The sequence below is a fragment of the Musa acuminata genome, chromosome BXJ1-2 (genome assembly GCF_036884655.1).
Source record: "Musa acuminata AAA Group cultivar baxijiao chromosome BXJ1-2, Cavendish_Baxijiao_AAA, whole genome shotgun sequence".
In the NCBI taxonomy this organism is placed as follows: domain Eukaryota; kingdom Viridiplantae; phylum Streptophyta; class Magnoliopsida; order Zingiberales; family Musaceae; genus Musa; species Musa acuminata.
Window position 1 is genome coordinate 7058104 of NC_088328.1, and position 22597 is coordinate 7080700.

Below are 22597 nucleotides of genomic sequence, written 5' to 3' on the forward strand. Positions count from 1 at the left end.
CAGAAGACTGCAGAAAGATGATTAAAGGAGAGAGAGGAGCCGACAGATATAATTAAATGACCTCTTACCTCTTTACTCCTTGAATTGGCAAAACCTTCTAATTTAATTCTCTAAACCAAGACGATCGCTTGAACCGAACTAAGCCTAAAACTCTCAACCAAATTGGACCAACCCCAAACTTCAATAAGGTGGAAAACAGATGCACCTCATAAAAAATATGAATGCTCTGGGGGCAGAACCAAAAACAGAGGCATTGTTTAGGAAGCAGCAATAAGCACAAGCTTTTTTTGGGATACTTGCCTTCTTTAATTCAATATTCCATGACTTCTTATTTGGCTATTTTAACTTCTAACGGTAATTGTATTATTCTCTATATACACCAAATTTAGGCACCACTTCTAGTAAATTCTGGAACATAGCATTTCACTGAATCAATGTTTCAGTTTCCAGGATCAAGATGAGAAGCTTAACTGGTACTACATATAACACAGATTAAGGTTTTATACAATAATAACTAAGATTGTGAGACCTACAGCAGGATGGCCCACCAAAAACAAGAATGAAATTGTCAGCATTTACTGCTGTAAGACATTAAAAAACTATTTACGATTTATTAATTTTATATTGAGACAGAATGAAATGACTCCAACATACCCATGTATTGCCCTAATATGCCAATACCGAAGCTCAAACAAGCTGCACAATGGCTGTGACCCGTAAAGCTCCAGCATGGAGAAGATCAGCCAGCTCATCAAATAGTAATGCAGTGCGCCAACCCCATCCTTTCGGAGCTTTAGGCAGTAATGTCCCTGCTTGCTTAAAGCTTCCAAACACCATGACTTCCCTCTTTGAGGGGCATATTAACTGCAATAAATAACCATAGCATGATCTGGTCTTTTTTTTCTTCACACAAGTGAAATAGATAAGAGTATACACTAAAGCTACCTGATATCGAGCTGTGACCTTCTCACGAGAGTCGACATACATATGCACCTGCAAAAGAGAAGAACAAGAAAAAGATGGCTACCAAGTCTAAAGCTCTATCTTTTGCCCCAGAAAAACTGACCTTTCTGAGAGAATCTGTAAGCTCAGCCTTCCGTCGGTGGAGAAACAATCCTGAATAGTAGAGGATCCATGTTAATCCGAGTTAATACCATTTAATTATGTCTCTCTGATACCAATATATTTTAGAATGAACCAATTGGTTGATGGAAAGTTTACCAAGTGTGCGGCGTCCTTGAGGATCCTCATCGTTGAAAGCCTGGACACTTACCTATAACAATGTAACCTTCCTTAGAAATTACATGGCAAGGATACTTCTAGAGATAACAAAATGTAAAGGCATGTACCTTCCACAGAGACCCAGCATAAAATACTTCAGAAGAGTGCTTCACTTGACCATCACCAAGTCTGTCAACATCTTCAAATTCTACCCTGACAATTAAGTTGACAGATTGTCAACAAGGGGAAAAAATAATTATCAAATTGTATAGACAATCATTAAGAAAATGTTAATTTTGAAAATTGAGAATGAAATTAATGTCATGCAAAAATAGTCTGATGATACTATGTTATTATTTTCCAGATAGGAAATAATCATTTGCAACACCAAGATATTTGGTTGGGAATTTGAAATCTTGAGCAGTCCAATAAACAGCAAAGAAATGCATTGAGAGCAGACTACACGGGTAATATTCCATGGGCCTGATAGCAGAACTGTTATCTTAAAGTTGCCTAGTGTTAGGAAGTGACATCAAGTTCAAGCCAATCCTATTGGTTTCTGAAAAACTATGGACCATAACTGTACCCTATGAACACATAAGGGTTTCTTTGTCCAAATTAGAGAATAGGTTACACTTAAGATCAGAACCACACAGGGACATAGAAGTCAACATCCTCTAAATAAAAGGGTTATCAGTTACTTTGATGTCACTGCATAAATCAGATGCACTGCAGTTTGAAGCAACAATGGATTGTATGCAACAAGGAACTATCTAATGTACTAGTGATTTTAAACAATCCAGATAAATCATCAAATTAAGGAGAATAGTTGAGTGTTAACCCAAAGCGAAATGGAGGAAAATGGCGTAATGGAGTTTTTAGGTCCAAGGATATCGATGAGCCCTCACAACTTTCCCATTCAAGTCCAAGAGTCTGCTCCCGCGATTCTAACATCTGTGACGAAATGCCACATGCACCAGGGTGAGATCCTGCAGCAGCAAACCTGTTCTGTATTTCTGCTTCACACATTCTTCCTCTTTGTTCTGCATGGATATGAACAAGATTGTTTCCTTGGACAAGACCAACTAAAGCTGTTAAACCATCACTTGGTACATCACCATTCAAATCAATTCGTGCTTCTGATTCATCATTGCCAAGTGTCTGCTGTGGATTTCTATTGCCAAGTACTGTCGGAACACGAGAAAATACATAACGTGTTGGAGGCCAAGCTGCACCATGCTCATATGTTGTTCCTCGCCCAATGCCTGCAAGCCCATCAATTGTTCCCCTCACAGGGACACGAACAGGCCCAAATAAGCCACTTCCATCACCCTGGGCATTTGCAAGGTATATATTTCCGTTGGTGCTAGAACTATTGTTTCGGTCATGTTCTTGCCTGTAATAACCAACTGGACCTCCTCCATGTGAATATCCATAAGCCTGTCTACAAGCACATGCACTGCTTGTCAAGCAACAGTTTTTGCAAGCATCAGCCACAATTGCTTGAACCCTGTGACACAGGAGCATCTGAAATGATAGACACAGATCTTAGACATCATATCCCATAACATCTATAGGTAGCAATCAAAAAAAGAATGAAAACTGTTATTAATAGGAACAATGGTGAAAGTTTATAGCTACTGACTTGCAGCCAAAGGCCATCATTTACAGCTTTGCAGGGAAATCCCAAGTCTTCTAGTTGCCTTCTAACACTTAAAAGTGCCTCAAAGGACATGTTACAGTAGAGAAGAGAACCCCCTTCAAATATTTTCATGAAGGCATCAAACTCTTCATCACGTAAAGAGGAGACCTCAGCATTTGTGACCTGTCTCCTACCTACTACTCGGCCACCCCATATGGGCACATTGGACCTACCCCAGTCATTCCGTGCTGTCTCATTACCAGTTAGGCTCATCAAGGACTCTCTTGATTGGTCCCTAGCAAGCCAAAGATTATTATTTAAATTGTAACAAGGGCTTTCCCCGGATGGTCCTTCCATAGCAATCTCCTTTCTGGCAGTTTCAACACTATTCCCCATGTCCATATATGAACAGGATGGCCTTGTTGAATTCATATCAGCTAAAGATGTAGGGGAGGCAGGTTGCCTCAATTTGGAGTACCTTGAATCCTGCACTGGGTTAGAGCCACTGTTTTGTCTCACTTGTACTTGTTTAGAAGAAGGTAACACTGTGTGGAAATCTACTACATAATCTGCCAACTCAACCAATATATTATGAGCAGCTTTATGTCCTTCTAAATTTCCTTGTATGTTCAATTGTTGTAATTCAGACTCTGTTGGTTGTTTACTGCAGCTACTATCAATCAAGTTCTTAGCCCTGTGTCCAGCAGAATCTGTAGAACCTGTCTCAATACTGGAGCTTCTTTGTGTGGAATGTTCTGTCTCTGATATGGCACCTCTTGCAAGTAGTGTGTATAGTGCCAGCTCAAACCTTGATATTAGATAATAATAACAAGCCTTAGGCTAAACTTACGTCAATTATGAAAGACGATTGCAGGGAATAGAATGTGATGTACCGTTTCTCCTCATTAGGTATCCACAGTTCATCAGATGTAAGCAGCGCATGCAGAGTTTGTAAAGAAAGTTTAGGTAGCACCTATTTGAAGATGTCATTTATGAACCAAAATTAGATCATGTAGCTAGATAAGAAAACATTGCATAATACAAACATGAAAAAGCAAGTAAGAGAACCAGCACATGACAACATATTGACACCAAGACACAGGCATGCGAGAATATACCACAAATACTAGGAAGAAAAGTGGGGAGAAAAAGCAGCACTATTGATAAATTGATTAAAATTGAATGAATATTATTCTAGAACAGTGATTTCAATAGACGCTCGGGCACTCGCCTAGGCGCTCGGGCGAGGCGAGGCCCGAGCGCCTCGCTTTATGTCCGGGCGCCTCGCTTCAAAGAGGCGTCACCTAGGCGCTTGCCCAAGCCCAAGCGTCGGGCGCTTCGAGCAAGCGCCTAGGTTAAACCAAGCGACTCAACCAGATTTTTAGGTCAGGTTGGTCTCCGGTGCTTTAGTCGGTTCAATTGAACCAACTAAATCACCGATATCAGGCTCCCTCACGCGATTTCCCCGACTTCCCCAACCCTAACACTCGCGATTTTACCGCTGAGATTTCTTCTCTGTTGTCGCTGCTCTCTACTGTCGCTGCTCTCTGCTGTCGCTGCTCGCCGCTGCCACAATCGCTGCTCACCGCTGTTGTCGTCGCTGCTGTCGCCGCTCTCGCTCCCGCTGCCACTCGCAGCTCCCGCTCCCACTCCTGCTGTCGCTAGCCACTCCCGCTATCGCCGCTGGTTGCCGCTACCACACTCGCCGCTCCCGCTATGGCTGTCGCCGCTCCCGTTGTCGCTCGCCGCCCCCGCTATCGCTCACAGCTCTCGCTCCCACTCCCGCTATCGCTCGCCGCTCCCACTGTCGCTGCCACTTGCTGCTCCCGCTATGGCTGTCGCCTGCTACCGTTGTCTTTGCCTCAGCGGCCTCGGTCTTCTCACACTCTTCTCACTATACTATTAACAATATATTAACAGTATACTGCTAACTGTATACTAATAATAGTATTTTTATTTATTAGATTAATAATATATTATTTTAATTTTAATACTATTAATTTTTATTTATTTAATAGTATATTTTTTATTTAAAAAATAAAAAATACTATTATGATTTATTTATTTATTATGATTTTATACCCGATTTTCTTAATTTAATAGCATATTTTTATTTAAATAATTATATATATTAATTATATTATATATTTTTATATTTTAGTGCCTCGCTTCGCTCGAGCGAGCGCCTAACGCCTCGGGAGTTTTTGGACCTTGGTACCTTTTGGCGCCTAGCGCTTTTTAAATCACTGTTCTAAAACAATATGCTATTGGACTATGACCACAAGTAATATCCTTCTTTGCAATATCTGATGTTGACAACTCTTCTTTTGAGGTTGGTCCACAAAAACTGATCACCTTTCAGAACATCCCAGAGTAGCTAGAACTACATAGACAAGCAAGGGCCAAATATAGTGATCTATGTGCATTAAAACCTGATCAGGACTTATACTATCATAACCTTGCAAATCTTATGACCAGTACGAGTCCCACACATGGTGCATTAGGCTAGGCTATCCTCAAGTCATGCTGCCTTGTATAAGGCCCACACATGTTATCATATTCTTACCTTTAAGCAAGTAAACCAGTTGAACTAAACTTTTGTGATTTTTGCCATTACCCATCTTTGGATATCTATACAAAAAACAAAGCTTTTGTAGCTCAGCTGCATACTGCATAGAATGTATCTCTTTTCCATGTTAATTATGCATTACATTGTAATTTCAATGACCGCATGGGTGGTGACATTTCAATTATTTGTTCATTACATTTGATTCCAATTATATTGCGCCAACTCTGGTTATGGAAAATGAAGCAAATAATGCAATCACATTGTCCACATAAATTTTTTAAAACTACATTTATAATAACAGACCCATATACACTTTATTTCTCACTAAAATATGATGAGAACCCATGATTTCATCTATTAATTATCATATATGATTGTTCAATCAGAAGTTTGGTGGTCATGGGATAATAAAAGTAAACCACCAAAATTGAAAATATTGGCAATCCTACAAAGAGGAAAGAACAAACTGTTCTGAACCAAGATAAGTTTTCAAGCCTCCAAGGGGTACCAAAAAGTGACTTCAATCTCTTATCTATGTAGTTCAAGCAACTATGACATTCACTAGCATAGCTAGTGTTGAAGGCAATTTTTTTCAGAAAAGAATCGATATCAATGTGATGTATGAAATCTCAACTTATCAAAAAGTGGAGGCTGATATCAACATGAGATTTTGCTAGTGTTATCTTTTTCTGAGATTTGGCGATCTTGTCTCATCTCCATCAGAGATACAATTCTGGTACTTTCTTGGAAAGTCTGACTTACTATCTAAGTCAAGGTGTTTTGCTCTCAGCAAGGGGATAAAATAAGAACAAGAAAAGAGGGCAGATGGTATCAGAAACTTGGTAAGAGAAGAGAAAAGTACGCAACAGAAAGATCATACCAGAGGAAGAGGAGGAAACAATGACAAGTAAATGGATGCTTGTCATCCTCTTCTTCCCTTCTTCCTCATCCCCTGTCTCCATCTCCATTTATCGGTCCTTGAGCAAGGTTTACTTGCCTAGTTGTAATGAGTAGAAGTATAGACATGCCTTGACCAAAAAATCCTAAACTACTATGGTCACTCCTAAGATGTCTAGCTTATACAAAGAAATTTATCTCTAATCTTTCTATTTACAGTGCATCCTTCCTCTAAATCAAGAATGCACCATTTGTTTGGGACAAACCATTTAAAATGCTTTTGAAAGCATTAAGTAGTATACATTTGTATCCAATTGGAACTGGTAACTAATACCAACATGGAAGCATTGAAAAACTCATATAAGCAAAAAATCTCAGATATCCTTGATCATGAGACATATAATTGTCACTATAAATAAGAACCATGATGCCAACAGTAGTAATTAGTATTGACATAATAGAACTAAGTAGATCGATCAAGTATCTGGACTGTAAGGAAAAATCATTATTGATGGTCCAAGACCATAGATATTGATAGATAGAACTTCCATGTCTTTGTTGAATAGATAAATTGGCTGAAAACCACATAAATATACTTAACAGTAAAACACTAGGAAAATCTACACCACCCCCCAGTGCTTGCATTCATGAGCTTCAGAATATCCAGGTTTGCCAATCACCTTAAGATTGATCAGTAATATTTCATTACCTATGGTCCAAGGGCCAATGGTAAATAGCAGAAGCCTTTTAAAAGACATCGTCAAAGCTCCCTATAAAAGATAGTCAACAATAAATAAAAGGAATTGGCACCAAAAGCTTTGAGAAGCTCTTTGGGTTTATAGAGCAACCTATCAAACACCAACACAATCTACAACATATTCATCCTAAATCTTACTTACGGGCCTAAATGTAAATTTTATATTTTTGAGGACTTCTATGCAAAACAAATCCTAGGGTTTTGAAGACCTAATATATAATATCCTCTCAGGGGTTGTCTCCACCCCACTTGAGAGGAACTAAACCCTGGAAGGATCATGCATTTGCGACCGAGAAGACTAGGAGATCAAGTTCTTAGTTGCATGGATTGATCTAAGTAAACTTTCGAATCCTTATATTCTATCTTGTTAATGGAGCATGAGGATCATATGATCTACTACAGCTTGATGATCTTCATCTTATTTAATGAATCAAAGAGTCAAAGAATTTTCTGGTTGAATTATATTATAGATGAACCATGATTCAAGTTTTTCTTTACTTATCTTTACCAAGAGTTAAGATTTATAATTACTGGATTGTAAGATAAATTCCAAGTTTACATAATAGATTTAAGAGATGAGACTGAACAAAATAATAAAATAAAATAAAAGAGTGCTGCAGCATATGGCAAGGCTGTCAGCGCTCAGCAAAACCCCCTTTGGTGGGGGAGGGGGATGGGGGGATGAGGGATCTCAAATTAGGCTTGCTGCAGCAGCATTGAGAGGATGTGAGTTGCTGCAGCATAGAGAGAGAACTGAGTGAAGAAGAGAGAGTGGGAAGCAAAGGACATAGGAGAAAGTAAGGGTGGTCCACAGGAGAGCGTGCAGCCATGCAATGAACAGAAGAGAAAGGCTTAGAGAAGAAAAAAAAAAATTGTTACAAAATATTTGAAGGATTAATAGCAGTGATTTAAAAAGGCGCTCGGGCGCTCGCCTAGGCACTCGGGCGAGGCGAGGCGAGGCCCGAGCACCTCGCTTCACTTCCAGGCGGTGCGCTTCAAAGAGGCCGTGCCCAGGCGCTGGGCGCTTCGGGCAAGCGCTTGGGTAAAACCAGGCGACCGAACTAGCGTTTTAGGTCTGGTTCGATCTCCGGTGTTTTAGTTGGTTCAATCGAACCAACTAAAGCACCGATATCAGCTGTCACTGCCCAACCCTAACCCTGCTCGTTGCCACTGCTGCTCACGCTGCCACTGTCAGTGTCGCTGCTCGCCGTTGCCGCTGCCGCTGCTCGCCACTATCGCCGCTCCCGCTGCCGTTGCCTCCTTACACTCCCGCTTCCACTCTCGCTACCGCTACCACTTCCTCTTTTCTCAGTCAGCACCCCCTTACTCTCCTCTTCCTTCTCCTTCTGTATTATGTTAATAGTATATTGTTAACAGTATACTAATAATAGTATTTGTATTTATTAGATTAATAATATATTATTTTGATTTTGTATCTTAGATTTCCTTAATTTAATAACATATTTTTATTTAAAATTTTAAATAATTATATTTATTAATTATATTATATATTTTTATATTTTAGCACCTCGCTTCATTCGGGCGAGCGCCTAGCGCCTCGGGCGTTTTTGGACCTTGGCGCCTAGTGCTTTTTAAATCACTTATTAATAGGAAGGATGCACATGACTTATGAGGTTTAGTTCTTGGTGATGTTAATCATATTAGCAATTTAGAATTTCACACTTGTACATGATTATTAACTGGTCCTCCTTATGTTATTTAGGAAAGGAAGAAGGATCTTAGTCATTGTGTTATCTTGATTTTCTACAACTAAGGTAAGTATTCGAATGACTCCGTCTAGCCTCTTTTCGAAGTAATGACATATATAATAGTCACTTATATGATTTTTGGTTGGTTTATAAAATATTTTATTATTCAGAAAGAATCACATACATATTATGTGTTTGCAATATGTGAAAAAAACATATGCCTTAGAAATATTATTTGAAGTAATTATTGGCCTGCAAATTATTTTATGGTTTCAAATATTACAAACTCCTTTACAAAATCATTTCTGAAAAATACTAAATGATTCTGTGAGATGTTTTATAAAGAACTATATAAATGTTTGACATGATATATGATGTCTTAGTTGTCTATTTATTATGGCTATGATCTGGACCCTACCAATGGGGGTTAAACATAGGTATTTATTAATTTCTTTTGGGCTCTAATAAAAGGATAAATGTGTTACCTACATCATGGGGTCAAACATGATTCTCCACCTTGTCATTGGTATATACCGTGGCTATAGCCATCATTGCTAAAACGACATTTGTTATAATCTATGCTCTTAGCTATGTATATATTGTCCTTTGAAAAAATAATAATAACAATAGCATTAAAGATAAGTTACTCTGAAAATGTTATTTAAATCTTATGTGTTGAAGGTGTAAGACTTCTTTGCAAGATATATGAAGTTATGTTATGACTCTGTGGAAAACAAAAAAAAAGTTTGATGCCCTTTCTTTTGTTTAAAGGTAAATGATTGGTTGCAAAATTATTTTAAAGTTTTAATAAAAGCATCCTTTTTATATATCAATTTTGTTAGTGTGCAAGTTGAAACTTACTAGGCTATGGATTGCTCATACCTATGGTTTTAATTTTTTTTCAAATACTAAGGAGTAGATCACACATGGACTAGCTTAGAAGATCAATGTATGTGTCTCAGTGTAGTCAAAAGCACTAAGCGCCAGAAGGCATCATGGTCCCAAAATACTTGAGGTGTTAGGTACTCCCCTAGGCACTCGCTCGAGCAAAGCAAGACGCTCCCAAATATTATAATTTAAAAATTATATATCATTATTAATAAAAATAAACTAAAACTAAAATAACACATCAAACTTGCATTCATTTATAGTACCAAACTACATTGTCCATATTCAATAACAAAATAAAACAAGATGTGCAACTTTCACTACAACAATAGCAATAATAATCAACATTTTACTTACTACAGCAAAGGCGACAGCTGCTATTCACTACAGCAGGTAGCTGCGGTTCTCAACTAATCCAGTGCAGCGATTTCAATAGGCGCTCGGGCGAGGCGAGGCGAGGCCCAAGCGCCTCGCTTCATGTCCAGGCGTCTCGCTTCAAAGAGGCGCCGCCTCGCCTCGCCCGAGCGCCTCGCTTCATGTCCAGGCATCTAGCTTCAAAGAGGCGCCACCTGGGCGCTCGCCCGAGCCTAGGTGTCGAGCACTCTACGAGCGCCCGGGTTAAACCAGGTGACCGAACCAATGTTTTATGTCTGGTTTGGTCTCCGATGCTTTAGTTGGTTCAATCAAACCAATTAAAGCACTGATATCAGCCTCCCAGCATCCCTCTCGTGACTTCCCCAACCCTAACCCTGCTCGCGATTCTATCGTTGACATTTCCTCTCTACTGCCGCTGCCTCTCTCCGTTGTCATTGCCTCTCTTTGCTATCGTTGCTCTCCAATGCCATTGCCACTGTCGCTGCTTGTTGTTGTCACTGCTCGTCGCCGCTCGCCACTCCCGCTCCTGCTGTCGCTGCTCACTGCTATCGCTGTTGCTTCTCTCAATCAGCAGCCTCAGTCTTACTGTTACACTGTGCCCCCGCTACCACTACTGCTGCTCGCGGTTGCTGTCGCTGCTCGCCACTATCGTCGCTCCCACTCCCATTGCCACTACTGTTACTCTTACTCCCTCTTCTCACATCGACTCGATAGTATACTGTTAACAGTATATTAAAAGTATACTCTTAACTATATATTAGTAACAATATTTTTTTATTTATTAGATTAATAATATATTATTTTGATTTTAATACTGCTAATTTTTATTTATTTGAAATTATTGCTTTTGTTTTGAATTTTTAGATTTTTTGTTAATGTGATATTATGATTTTGTAAGATTTTTTAATTTAATATCATTTTTTTTTAATAATTATATTTATTAATTATATTATATATTTTTATATTTTAGCGTCTCGCTTCGCTCGGATGAGCGTTTAGCACCTCGGGAGTTTTTGGACCTTGGCGTCTTTTAGCGCCTAATACTTTTTAAATCACTAATCCAATGCATAATGATGTGCAACTTTACATGCACAAAGTTGTATCTTATGCATGCACAGTACCTCCTAATGTTGTTGGAACAACATCAGGTGTCCAATGAATTCATACAACCTAATGCATAGACCCACATTATATGGGAATGCTCAAATGATATTACCACTAAAAGCTTTCCACCCAATCAACAATAAGCAACAAGCACTCATTGCATGCATACTAGATTCTTGTAAAACCAAATTCCAAACCGATTACCATTGATCGGATAGAAAACATAACCTCTAAAAGTTTCATAGAAAAAATTCCAAAACTACTCGAGCATAAAAACATCCAAAGAAACAATTCCAAATACTCCAAATTTGACACATCAAAAATGAGGGAAGAGCAAGGAACGTAGGACGGTAGGATGGCAGCGGTGAATGGGGAAGAGGGGGAAGTGGGAAGAGCGAGTGGGGAAGGGCGGGGGAGACGGGGGGCTGCGGTGAACGTAGGAGGGTTGCAACGGTGAACTTAGGAGGGCTGTGGTGAACAAGGCAGAGGTAGGAGTGAGGAGAGAGGAGGGAGATATATCTAGAGGGAGGGGAAGACACTACCTTAGTCGTCGAAGGAAGACACACCGCTGTTGCTAGAGGAAGACGTCACAACTGTCGCTGGAGGAAGACACCGCCACTACTAGTGTCATTCGTCGATGGGAGTAACTCCACCGTTGTGAGAAACGTAGTGAGGAAAGGACTTCAGCGTTAGGGCACTCGCAGGTGGTGGTATCTACGATAAATACCTAGTTCAATCACACCATATGAGTATTTTGGTTCAATTCAGGCTTGACCTAGCCTGAGTTGAACCAAGCGAGCATCCGACCCTCCCAACACCTAGGCCTATGCGAGCGCTTAGGCCATGCTTGAGTCAAGTTAAATTTTCTATGTAAATATACAATTAAGGCTAGGCAAGCTTGATGCTCTTGATGAATTAAGGCTAGCTTAGCTGCAGATAAAAAACTTCGAACTACATCGACCTCAAATGTTTGAAGCTTACAAGAAGCTAACTTAGGGCCACACCTTTGAAAAGGGAGAATTGGTCCTTATAATAAAATGTGGAATCATTGCAAATGAAAATACAAGGGAAAATTTTGATCCAATTTGGAAAGATCGTTATATCATTGAGGTCTATGAAAAAGGGGCCTATAAATTGGTAGACATGCATGGAAACCATCCAATACTTCCAATGATTGGTTGCTTACTAAAAGTATAATATGCATAAAGAACTGCCATAAAAAGAAAAGATTGAGGACATATAACATTCTAAAGTTAGATGAGCAAAAAATGTGCCATCTTCTAACCTCATGAAAATTCAGAGTAACATTAGGGGTAATAATGTCAAATCCCAAGTCTCATTTATGGGTCAACCCCACGTGCAAAATTGAGTCTTGCTGCAAAGAAACTCTTGAGGTTCCACAGGAAAAAGTTAGGTACATTGTGATTTGTGAAAGAAAACCCACTTGGACCTTATCACATCGTAAGGTTAACAAATCCAATACAATTCTTGATATGTATGCCAACAGATGTTAAGGCCTTTAGATTCCACTCCATTAATTATATACTATGCATGAAGTAAAGTCCAAAATCTTATGCTATGGTATATGGTCAAGTATACCTCAAAGTATTCTTATTACGAGTAGTTTTACAAGAAAAAAATGAGCCTTAGGAGCCTAGATAGACATCTAGGTGTTATATATAAGGAATTTACTGTAAATTAAAAAAAAGTAAAAGGAATGAAAGGGAACAATTATGGAACTGCTTGCAGTTTAAAAAAACTCAGTTTAATGTGCTGTAATGGTTCAAAAAGTCATAACTCTTCAGGATACCTAAATGGGTCTTTTAGCATCCTTTCAATATCTATATAAACTCCTCTATATTGAAGAGTAAAACACAAGAAATTCTAGTGCAAACAAAGAACTGAATTTTTCTTTCTCTTTATTTTCTGGTTAAGTTATGATTCTTCAAGTAATCAAGAAGTGCAGTCTTGATTATTTCGGTTAATAGGCATTGTATCCTGGAGATAGAATTTTCGTGAAACCATTTGCATCATAGTGGAGAAATCATTTATCTTGAAAACAGTTTCCTAGAAACGCCTTGTCTAATTCTGTTTTACTCAAGTTTTACTTAGATCTGTGTCTTTACTACAACAATTTCAAGATAGATAAGTCACAATGGATTCTGCATTAATCAAGGCACAGATTCATGATGTGGAAAGGCTTGAATGGTTTAGTGGTGCAAAGTACAAATGCTGGATTTATAAAAATCTTCTAATTGTTGACAATCGCCAAGGTGGCTTATGTGGACGTGGATCAAACTGAATAACAGAAGAAGAAAACTTTGGACTGCACTTAAACGCAGGTATGTTAATGAAGATGCTGGTAATAAATCTTTTTTGATCAACAAGCACATAGTTTATAAAACGAATAATTCAAAGCCTGCTATGAAATGTGCTGATGCTGGAGAACCAATCTCTGAATCATTTCCAAGTGTCTACCATCATTGGGAAACTTCCAACTTCATGGAAGGAATATCAAAATAAGTTGAAACATGAGAAAAAAATCTGTTTATCTAGATGAGTTGTTACAACACATTCAGATTGAGGCAGAAGCAAGAAGAAGATACGTTTTAACTAATTGTAATAAAAATGATGGTATTCATAATGTTGACGCGTCAGCATCAAAGGCTCCAAAGGGGAAGCAAGGGTCTTTAAAAAAAAGGAAGCATTCTTCATTCCAAAAGAATGAAAATAAAAATGATAACAAGAAGAGCAAGTTTGGCCCCTGTTTTGTTTGTGGAAAACCTGGACATACAGCCAAGGTTTGTTGTTCTTGGAAAGGAATTAACAAGGAAGAAACTAATCTGGTAGAAAGTGATTTTTTGTTGTCCTTACTGAAGTTTGTATGGTCAATTCCGATGAAAATTGGTGGCTGGATTCTGGAGTAACATGTCATGTAATTCATTATAAGAATCTATTTGAAACTTATTAAGTGTTGAATGGTTCTAAAACTGTCTATATGGGAAATTCATCTACTAGTGCAGTTTTAGGGAAGGGTACACCACGACTCTCTCTTTCTTCTGGTAAAGTGTTTACTCTTTGAGATGTCTATCACATTCCTAGCATGAGGAAGAGTCTTGTATCAATTAATAGGGTTGATGAAAATGGTTTTAAGATTACCATAGCATCACAAAAAGTTATTATCTCTAAAAAAGGAACTTTTGCTGGGAAAGGCTATGTAAAAGCTAATATGTACTTGTTGAAAATTAATGATAATATTACCAGTTCAATTTACATTGTTGAGCATGATTCTTAGTCTCTTTGGCATTACAGACTAGGACATATTGGTATAAATGCAACGCATGATGTCTTATGATTTAGTTCCTAAGCAAGATTCGCAATTTCGGTCCGTAATGTTGTACCGACCAATAGTTGATACAGTACATACCGAGGTAACCAACGGTACGTTGGGACATACCAATGGTACACCCAAAAAAGCATCGAAAATAGCTCCAAAAATACCTAAAAAATAGAAAATAAAAAGTTAGATTAGGATTTTTTAAGTTAAAAATAAATATAAATTTAATATAATATTAGCGAAAATAATCTAAATTAAGAAAGAATAATGACACATCTTTTTCGGGCTTTAGGGAATAGCTTTGTTGTACGTTCCAAACCATCCTTCTGTTAATATTGAATTATCTACAAAGAAATGATTTGAATTGTTAGATTATGGTACGTTACGAACCATCCTCGTCGAGTTTCATGATTTGAATCTTAGGTGACATGTGACCATCAACTCCCCTGCGTTGTCGCCATCATCAATTGAGGCATTGTTGTCCACATCGCAGCCATGTCTCTGGATTGAGCGGGTTGAATGCGATTGAGAAGGTGTTTCGCCGCCTGACTCAATTCTTTCCAACAGTGTGGCTGATGCTACTGCCTTCCCCTTTATCTTTGTCTTTGCATACTAGGCATACGACTGTCACAGTTAGGTGTCTCGAGTTCCTCGAACAGTCTAACTCGAAGTTATTTGGCTCTTCCGCCACGTTCTGACCGAGGGGAATCTTCCTCTTAATCCTCCCAAATTTGATCCAATCCTCGAATCGTAACCTTGTTTAGGAGAGTGAAAATCTGAGAATGAGAGTGAGACGTGAGTGAGAATAAGTTTAAGAGACTTGAGGAGATTGAGAGAGTAATGAGTTGAAAGAGGGGGGAAACCCTTTCCTATGGTTCAAACAATTAATTTGACCGTTTGAAATAGGGTGATCTCAGCCCTTGAACGGTAACGATTGGATTTCGACCATTATTGCCCGGTACAAACCCCATATCGCCTGATACGGGGTCAAACTATGGTACTGCTCGGTAGAGGGCGATCTGCATACCGGTCCCCTATCAGAGACCAATACGTACCGCCCATACCAAGCGATACAAGTCGGTACGGTAAACCCTATTCCAAGTCTAAGAATATTCTATCAATGAATACTTGTGTATGTTGTGCACAATCTAAGATAACTAAACCCTCTTTTAAATTTGTTACTAGAACATCATCCTTGCTAGAACTTATTCATACTAATGTTTGTGAGAACAAGGAAAGTCTAACTAGAGGAGGAAAATATTATTTTGTTACATTTATTGATGACTTTTCAAATTTTACGTATGTCTATTTGTTAAGAACAAAGGATGAGGTTTTTGATAAATTCAAAATCTTTATGGAAGAAATTGAAAATAAAAGCAGCAAAAAGATTAATAGAATAAGATCTGATAGAGGAGGAGAATATCTCTCAAAAGAGATGATTTCATTTTGTGAACAAAATGGTATCATCTGAGAACTTTCTACACCTAACACTCCATCTCAAAATGGAGTACCAAAAAGAAAAAATAGATCTTTGCTAGAAATGGTTAGTGTTATGATAATTCATGCTAAATTACCTAAGAGTTATTGGGGAGAAGCACTTCTTACTGCATGTAATATATTTATTTGAAATAAGAAACCTAGTATTAATTATTTTAAAGTGTGGGGTTATATTGCATATGCTTTAGATGCTGCTTTGAAAAGATCTAAGTTAGGAAGTTAAACTGTTAAATCTATTTTCTTGGGTTATTCTGTGCATAGTGAAGTAAATAGATTTTTGAGTCTTTGTTCAAATAGAGTATTTGAGTATTTGAATCTGCACATGCTATTTTCTTTGAACACTTAACAATTAAAGATGCAGACAAGTTAGAATTAGAAAAGGATTTATCAAATGAGTTAAATTTGTATTCTGATCATGCTTCTAGTTCTAATACTGATGTATATCTATTTCTGTTGATCATAATAATTTGCATGATATGGATATGATTAATAATATTGTGAGAAGAAATGATGAACCTAATCTAAAGAGACAAAAGATGTAGAATTGAAAAGAATTTTGGTCCTGATATGAATACATTATCTTATAGAAGAGGATCCTAAATCTTTTCAAGAAGCAATGTCTTTACCGAATGCTAATATGTGGAAAAGGGCAATGGATGATGAGATTAAATCTATACATGATAACATTACATGGACCCTAGTAGAACTTCCTCCAAACACTAAACCTATTAGTTGCAAGTGTGTTTTGAGAAAGAAACTCAAAACTGATGGAACAATTGATAAATATAAAGCAAAATTAGTAGCTAAAGGTTTTAGTCAAAAAGAGGAAGTCAATTATTTTGAAACTTTTTCTCCCGTAACAAAATTTACATCCATTAGAATTATGTTTGTCATTGCATCTAGGTATAATCTTGAAGTGCATCAAATGGGTGTAAAAACTGCATTTTTAAATGGTGACTTTGAAAAAGAAATTTACATCAACCAACATGAAGGTTATATTGTTAAAGGTCATGAGAATAAAGTATGTAAATTGAATAAATCATTGTATGAACTTAAACAAGCATCTAGACAATGGTATAAAAAATTTAAAAAGGAAATTAAGAAATTTGGTTTAAGAGCAGTAAAGTAGAAAGTTGTGTATTTACTAAAGTCACTGCAGAATATAAAGTACTCATTACTTTTTATGTTGATGACTTGCTTATTTTTGGTACTAATATAAATTAAATAGATAAAACTAAGAGAATCTTGAGACAAGCTTTTGACATGAAGGACTTACGTCCTGTCGATGTCATATTGGGGATCAAGGCTCTCGAAAGAGGAAGGGAATTTGTTTTAACACAATCTCACTATATAGAAAAGACGTTAAGAAAGTTCAATCATTTTGATTGTCAACCTTGTAAAACACACCCTCATGTAAAACTAGTTCAAAACAAGGGAACAGCAATAATTAAGGAGAATATGCCAAGATTATTGGAAGCATCATGTATGTTATGAATCACACAAGACCAGATCTTGCATGTGCAATTGGCATATTGAGCACATTCACTAGTAACCCAAGTGAACAGCATTGGAAAGGGTTAAGTAGAGTATTGAGATACTTGAAAAATAGTAAAAATTATGGATTGCATTACAAATGTACAACTTCTGTACTTGAGTGTTACAGTGATGCAAATTGAGCATCCAATAGATCAAACTCTAGATCTACTAGTGGTTGGTTGTTCACTTTAGGTGGAACAATTGTTGCTTGGTCATCCAAGAAACAAAATTGTGTTACTTTATCTTCCATGGAATCAGAGTATATTGCAATGTCAATTGCAAGTAAAGAGATTGTTTGGTTTAAGAGAATCTTAAGAAGTATTCCTTATTAAATCTACCTAGTAACACTGTATTGTGACAACCAAGCTGCAATCCAAAATACAAAGAACAAAAGGATAACAGATAGAAGTAAATATATTGCTATAACTTTGTTCGGAGACTTGTGAAAAAAGGAAAGTTAGTGTTACAATACTTGCCACCGAAACAAATACTAGCATACCCTTTGACAAAGCCTTTATTAGGCGATAAAATTACTAAAAATATGAGAGGTATAAGACTGTTATCAATAAAAGAAATATCCTGATTGAAACCAACTCTATTTCTATAATATCACTCGATAGTGGAAATCAAGTTACAAGAGTTTAAAAGGCAATTTATTCATAGATATTTGAGAAATGGAAACGATGATACATATCAAGTGCATTGTTTAAGAAATAGTGGGGGGTATACTATTTCGTTAAAGTCCTATATCTGGTTAATGCACTATTTACCACAACAAAAGGTTGGACAATAAAGTCCTTAATAGACATAGCTATGTAGAGTGAGTTGTAGGCACTTTTGATGAGTCTACCTTTGCCAGTAGAGAAGAGGTTCTTTCTTACGGATCACACCGGTAAGACCCCACGAGTACTAGCTAAGCCAGGATTCAATGCAAGGCCCATTAAAGTGCTGCCATATGTAGACTTCAGAACTCATATATAGTGTGAATATGGTTCCTTATGTCCCATTTTCAATCCAAAGTTTAAGATTAGTCTACTTATGGATATACAAACATTATATACATCCCAGAGTTTACATTTTGATTTGTAATTTTATGATTATATTTTTATTATATGTAAATTAATGGGGGATTGTTATATATAAGGAATTTACTATAAATAAAAAAAGAAAAAGGAATAAAAGGGAATAATTATGGAAACTGCTTGCCATTTAAAAAAACTCAGTTTAATGTGTTATAATGGTTCAAAAAGTCATAACTCTTCAGGATAATTGAAAGGGTCTTTTAGCATCCTTTCAATGTATATATAAACTCCTCTATATTGAAGAGTAAAACATAAGAAAATTCTAGTGCAAACAAAGTACTGAATTTTTCTTTCTCTTTATTTTCTAGTTGAGTTATGATTCTTCAAGTAATCAAGAAGTCTTGATTATTTCGGGTAATAGGCATTGTATCCTGGAGATAGAATTTCCATGAAGTCATCTGCATCGTAGTGGGAAAATTATCTATCTTGAAGACAGTTTCCTAGAAACGCCTTGCCTAATTCTATTTTATTCAAGTTTTACTCAGATCTGTGTCTTTAATACAACACTAGGTTCCTCTATCTAGGCACTCGAGAGATTGCTTGGGCTTTGTGCATAGAATGTGCTAAGAGTCTAGGAGGTAAGCATAGCTAAATGGCCTAGGTAGACCACCTAAACAACTACTTACAACAACATAGGACTATGTAGTGATAATTACTACATAACTTGAATCTTTGATCAGAATCAAATTATGAGATAAAAAATAAATCCATACTCCACTGCTTAAGTTTTATTTTTCGTTACCATTGAGGGATTCTTGTAACATATAATAGAAAATAGAAACTAATAATTAAGGTTCACTCTATAATAAAATGACAAACATACAAAATTGCTCTTCATTTGGCCTCTCATTTGCTAGGCCCATCTATCTCAATCTAATATAATCATGAAACTAAGGGAACAAAGATCTAATACAAATTAGTTTTATCCTTTTATGTTAAACCACCCAATGCCACCAAGAAACACTTGTAGTATAAAAAAAGATTATGTGGGTTTCTTCTTTTTCTTTATCCCTTTTAATCAGTTCTCTACTTGGTTCTCATATATGCATTTGCTGTAAAAGATCTCCTTGGTCCTGTTCATCAAATAGTTAATGGAGAAATAATAGGACTACACACAAGCAGGTGAAGCTAAAGAAAGAATACTTGTAGAGGACATCATTCAGCAAACTCAAGAAAGTTCATCTTAAATCCATTTTTTAGCCAAATACAGCAGTTTCAAGATTTAGATCCTAGAAACCTACTTCTGAACCATCTTGATTGAAAATGTAAAGAACGGTTCCTTATATCTACCAACCTAATTACCTTTGTAGGATAGGTATCAAAAGATATCTATAAATTTTTATATGCCCGTAGAAGAGTTGGATATAAAATGTTAGCCACAAGAAGAGCAAACAGCAGAACACGTATGATGCACAGTAAAGAGTATGTATTAAACTAAAACCATCTGTTCCTAACCTCTATCAATTCCTTGGTGGCACTTTGACAAAGGTATCCCCAGCATGCATTACTAACACGCTCTCCATGCATACCATAGTCATGGCTCTCTGCAAAGACCTGACTCACAGAGAATGCAATTTAAAATTGGATGAAATCGGAATCTGGTTTCATTAGAAGAAGGAAACTCAAATACAGTCTGAGGGTTCAGAACTCACCTGGTATGCTAAAAAGTTTGAAGTTGAAAGTTCAGAAATGATAAAATCTGTGCAAATGGCACAAAGATCCTGAAAGAAAAGCCACATAAATCTCAAAGGAAAATAAAATAAAATAAAAACTAGGGAGATTCAAACCCACAGAATGATACTTCACAGAACCTGTAGGTCTAAAAAAGAAGCAACTGCAAGAACACGGAAAGCATTGCTGTCATCAAGCTTCGGATAATGCCCGTAGAGATATGCTAAACCGACTGCAATTGCATCTGGATCAACATTAGCATCATCAATATTCAAGACCACAGTAGGCTCACCAGCTTCCTTCCAAGGACCATGAAGCATATTCCTACATGAGATCAGGTCAGTGCAACAAGAAAGAGGAAAGAAAATCACAGCATGTAGTGAGCAAATTATAGCTCCAGATGTTATCAAGGAATCCATAAGGTTATTGACAATAAAGATCATCATTTCATATTCTTCTTAACAACCAAGAGATTGATCGGTTAAAATACCTGTGGATTCAAAGTAGCAAGTTCTGAAATAAGCACAATCAGTTACATGACCATTAAGCTGCACAATTGACCTACGTGTTGCTCTCAAATTACGAGAGGAAGAAGCTATAATCAATATAATTTATGTATGCTAAAGGAATACCAAGTTGCATATGATCAAACCAAGAGAAACCTACAAATAAATGCAATAAAAAATTGCAGAAAAAGACTCTCCCAACTAGTATGTTAATTTCCAAAAAAACCCATATATTTTCTTCCTGCCGCACTCGAAGTCCTATAAATCAAGAAACGCCTATTCTACAATGGAACAAAATTGCACCTGAAATAAGAACTACGGGAAAGAATTAACCGGTGGAGTCGGTAGGTGGAGCCCATCGCCTGCACCACTACATCGGAGAATGCACCCGAATTGAACCCCTCCATCTGGATGTGGTCACAGAGGGAAGCAAGGTTACAATCCAAAGCGCGAAGCTCCCCACTGCTCCGATCATTATCAGGCGGTTGGGACTGGAGGCGGGCCAGCGGCGGAGACGGCGGCTGTTGGGATGGCTGCGTGGACGGCGGCGGGACAATGGCCATCTCGGAGGGCGGAAACCGTGGAGGAGGCAACTCGGCCTAGAGCAAACCGGCGGAGGGGCACCGTCGATCGCAACCAAGCCGCCTGCCGCTGCAACCGCCTAATCTTGTGGAGAGATGGGAAGAGCCATTGAGGCGATCTCTATCTGTGCCTCTGATTAGGGTTTCGAGTGCCGGGGAGGGGAGGGCGGGGTTTTATTTGGATTAGGGAAGAGAGATCGGATTTTCACATGGAGACGGAAAGAAAAGGATGGAGGGTTGCCAAAAGGGTCGAAAAAGAGAAACTTTTGGTCTTATAGTATTGTTGTTGACAATGGATCGTGATCCTAACTTGGAGTGGCTTGAACGCCAAGACTGTGCGAAGATACGGGTGTGAGAGCATTGTGAGAGCATTCATTCTTCCATATGGGAGCTCGTACACATATCTATCCTTACATATCTTGGAAATAGCATATTTACCCAAAACTTTTGATATGTCGTACCAAAAATATTAAGATCTTTCAAGCATGTTCACATGTACCTCTCTAATTAATAATTTTCTAACTACAATTAGTATTAGATAATTGGGATTGCATATGTGGCCCATTCTCACGTTGTCATCAGTCAACTGAGATTTGACAGTGATCCTTTACACCGTGGAGTTGGCACGGTTTGGTTCGATCCCGGGTGCACAAGATTATCCACCTCTAGCAGGTCGGGTTTGAGCTCTGGCTTCTGAGTCAGAGGCTCCCTAGGGCTGATTGCCTGCTCCTCGGGCTCCGATCCCTACACACAGGTCGGGGTCGAGAAGGGGCTCCCAACTTTGACCCCTCCGAAGATCTTGTTAATATTGAGTAGCCAGAGAGGAACCTCTTTTGTCTGACCCCTCGAGGGGTTTTTATCTTCCCCTCAAGAGGACCGATCGTACCTGGGCTATTTATTACCGTCGACGCTGTACTCGATTTAGCACCATCCCAGTCTTTACGGGTCGGGGTGCATTCTACGGGTACCATCCTGCCCTTTGCAGGACGGCGTGGTATTTGGTGAGTGTCGTCCTAGCCTTTTGTTGGGCAACGTTGTACTCACTCGGCACCGTCCCGGCTTTTGTGGGACGACATTGTGCACGGTCGACGTCGTCTCGGCCTTTTGCTGGGCGGCGCTATACTCGGTCGGCGACGTCCCAGCTTTTGCAGGATGACGCCGTGCACGGCTAGTGCCGTCCAGGCCTTTTGTTGGGTGGCATCGTACTTGGCGAGTGCTGTGCTGG

General features: G+C 38.1%; 1 protein-coding gene across 2 annotated transcripts; it reads right to left on the reverse strand.

Moving 5' to 3' along the window:
• Nucleotides 1-458: 458 nt before the first annotated feature.
• LOC103973596 (uncharacterized) lies at nucleotides 459-21731 on the reverse strand. 2 transcript variants are annotated; one of them, XM_009388213.3, is made up of 12 exons: nucleotides 21095-21731; nucleotides 20426-20609; nucleotides 20267-20335; nucleotides 20070-20168; nucleotides 3757-3836; nucleotides 2867-3671; nucleotides 2063-2748; nucleotides 1350-1434; nucleotides 1222-1273; nucleotides 1067-1116; nucleotides 946-993; nucleotides 459-864 (listed from the first exon to the last, which is right to left on the reverse strand). In XM_009388213.3, the coding sequence occupies exons 1-12, from the start codon at nucleotides 21352-21354 to the stop codon at nucleotides 688-690; spliced, it is 2595 nt and encodes an 864-aa protein (XP_009386488.1). In that variant the 5' UTR covers nucleotides 21355-21731; the 3' UTR covers nucleotides 459-687. The 2 variants fall into 2 exon arrangements, with proteins under 2 accessions (XP_009386488.1, XP_064942222.1); XM_065086150.1 differs by having other exon boundaries at nucleotides 21125-21505.
• Between the last annotated feature and the right edge of the window lie 866 nt (nucleotides 21732-22597).

Bases quoted from the DNA above. Each gene is read 5' to 3' on its own strand.
- LOC103973596 (XM_009388213.3), bottom strand. From the start codon at position 21,354: ATGGCCATTGTCCCGCCGCCGTCCACGCAGCCATCCCAACAGCCGCCG. The intron at 20,610-21,094 runs GTGCAATTTTGT...GATCTCATGTAG, and splicing joins TCCCGTAGTTCTTATTTCAG to GAATATGCTTCATGGTCCTT. The intron at 20,169-20,266 runs GTGAGTTCTGAA...TCTGTGAGTCAG, and splicing joins CAAACTTTTTAGCATACCAG to GTCTTTGCAGAGAGCCATGA.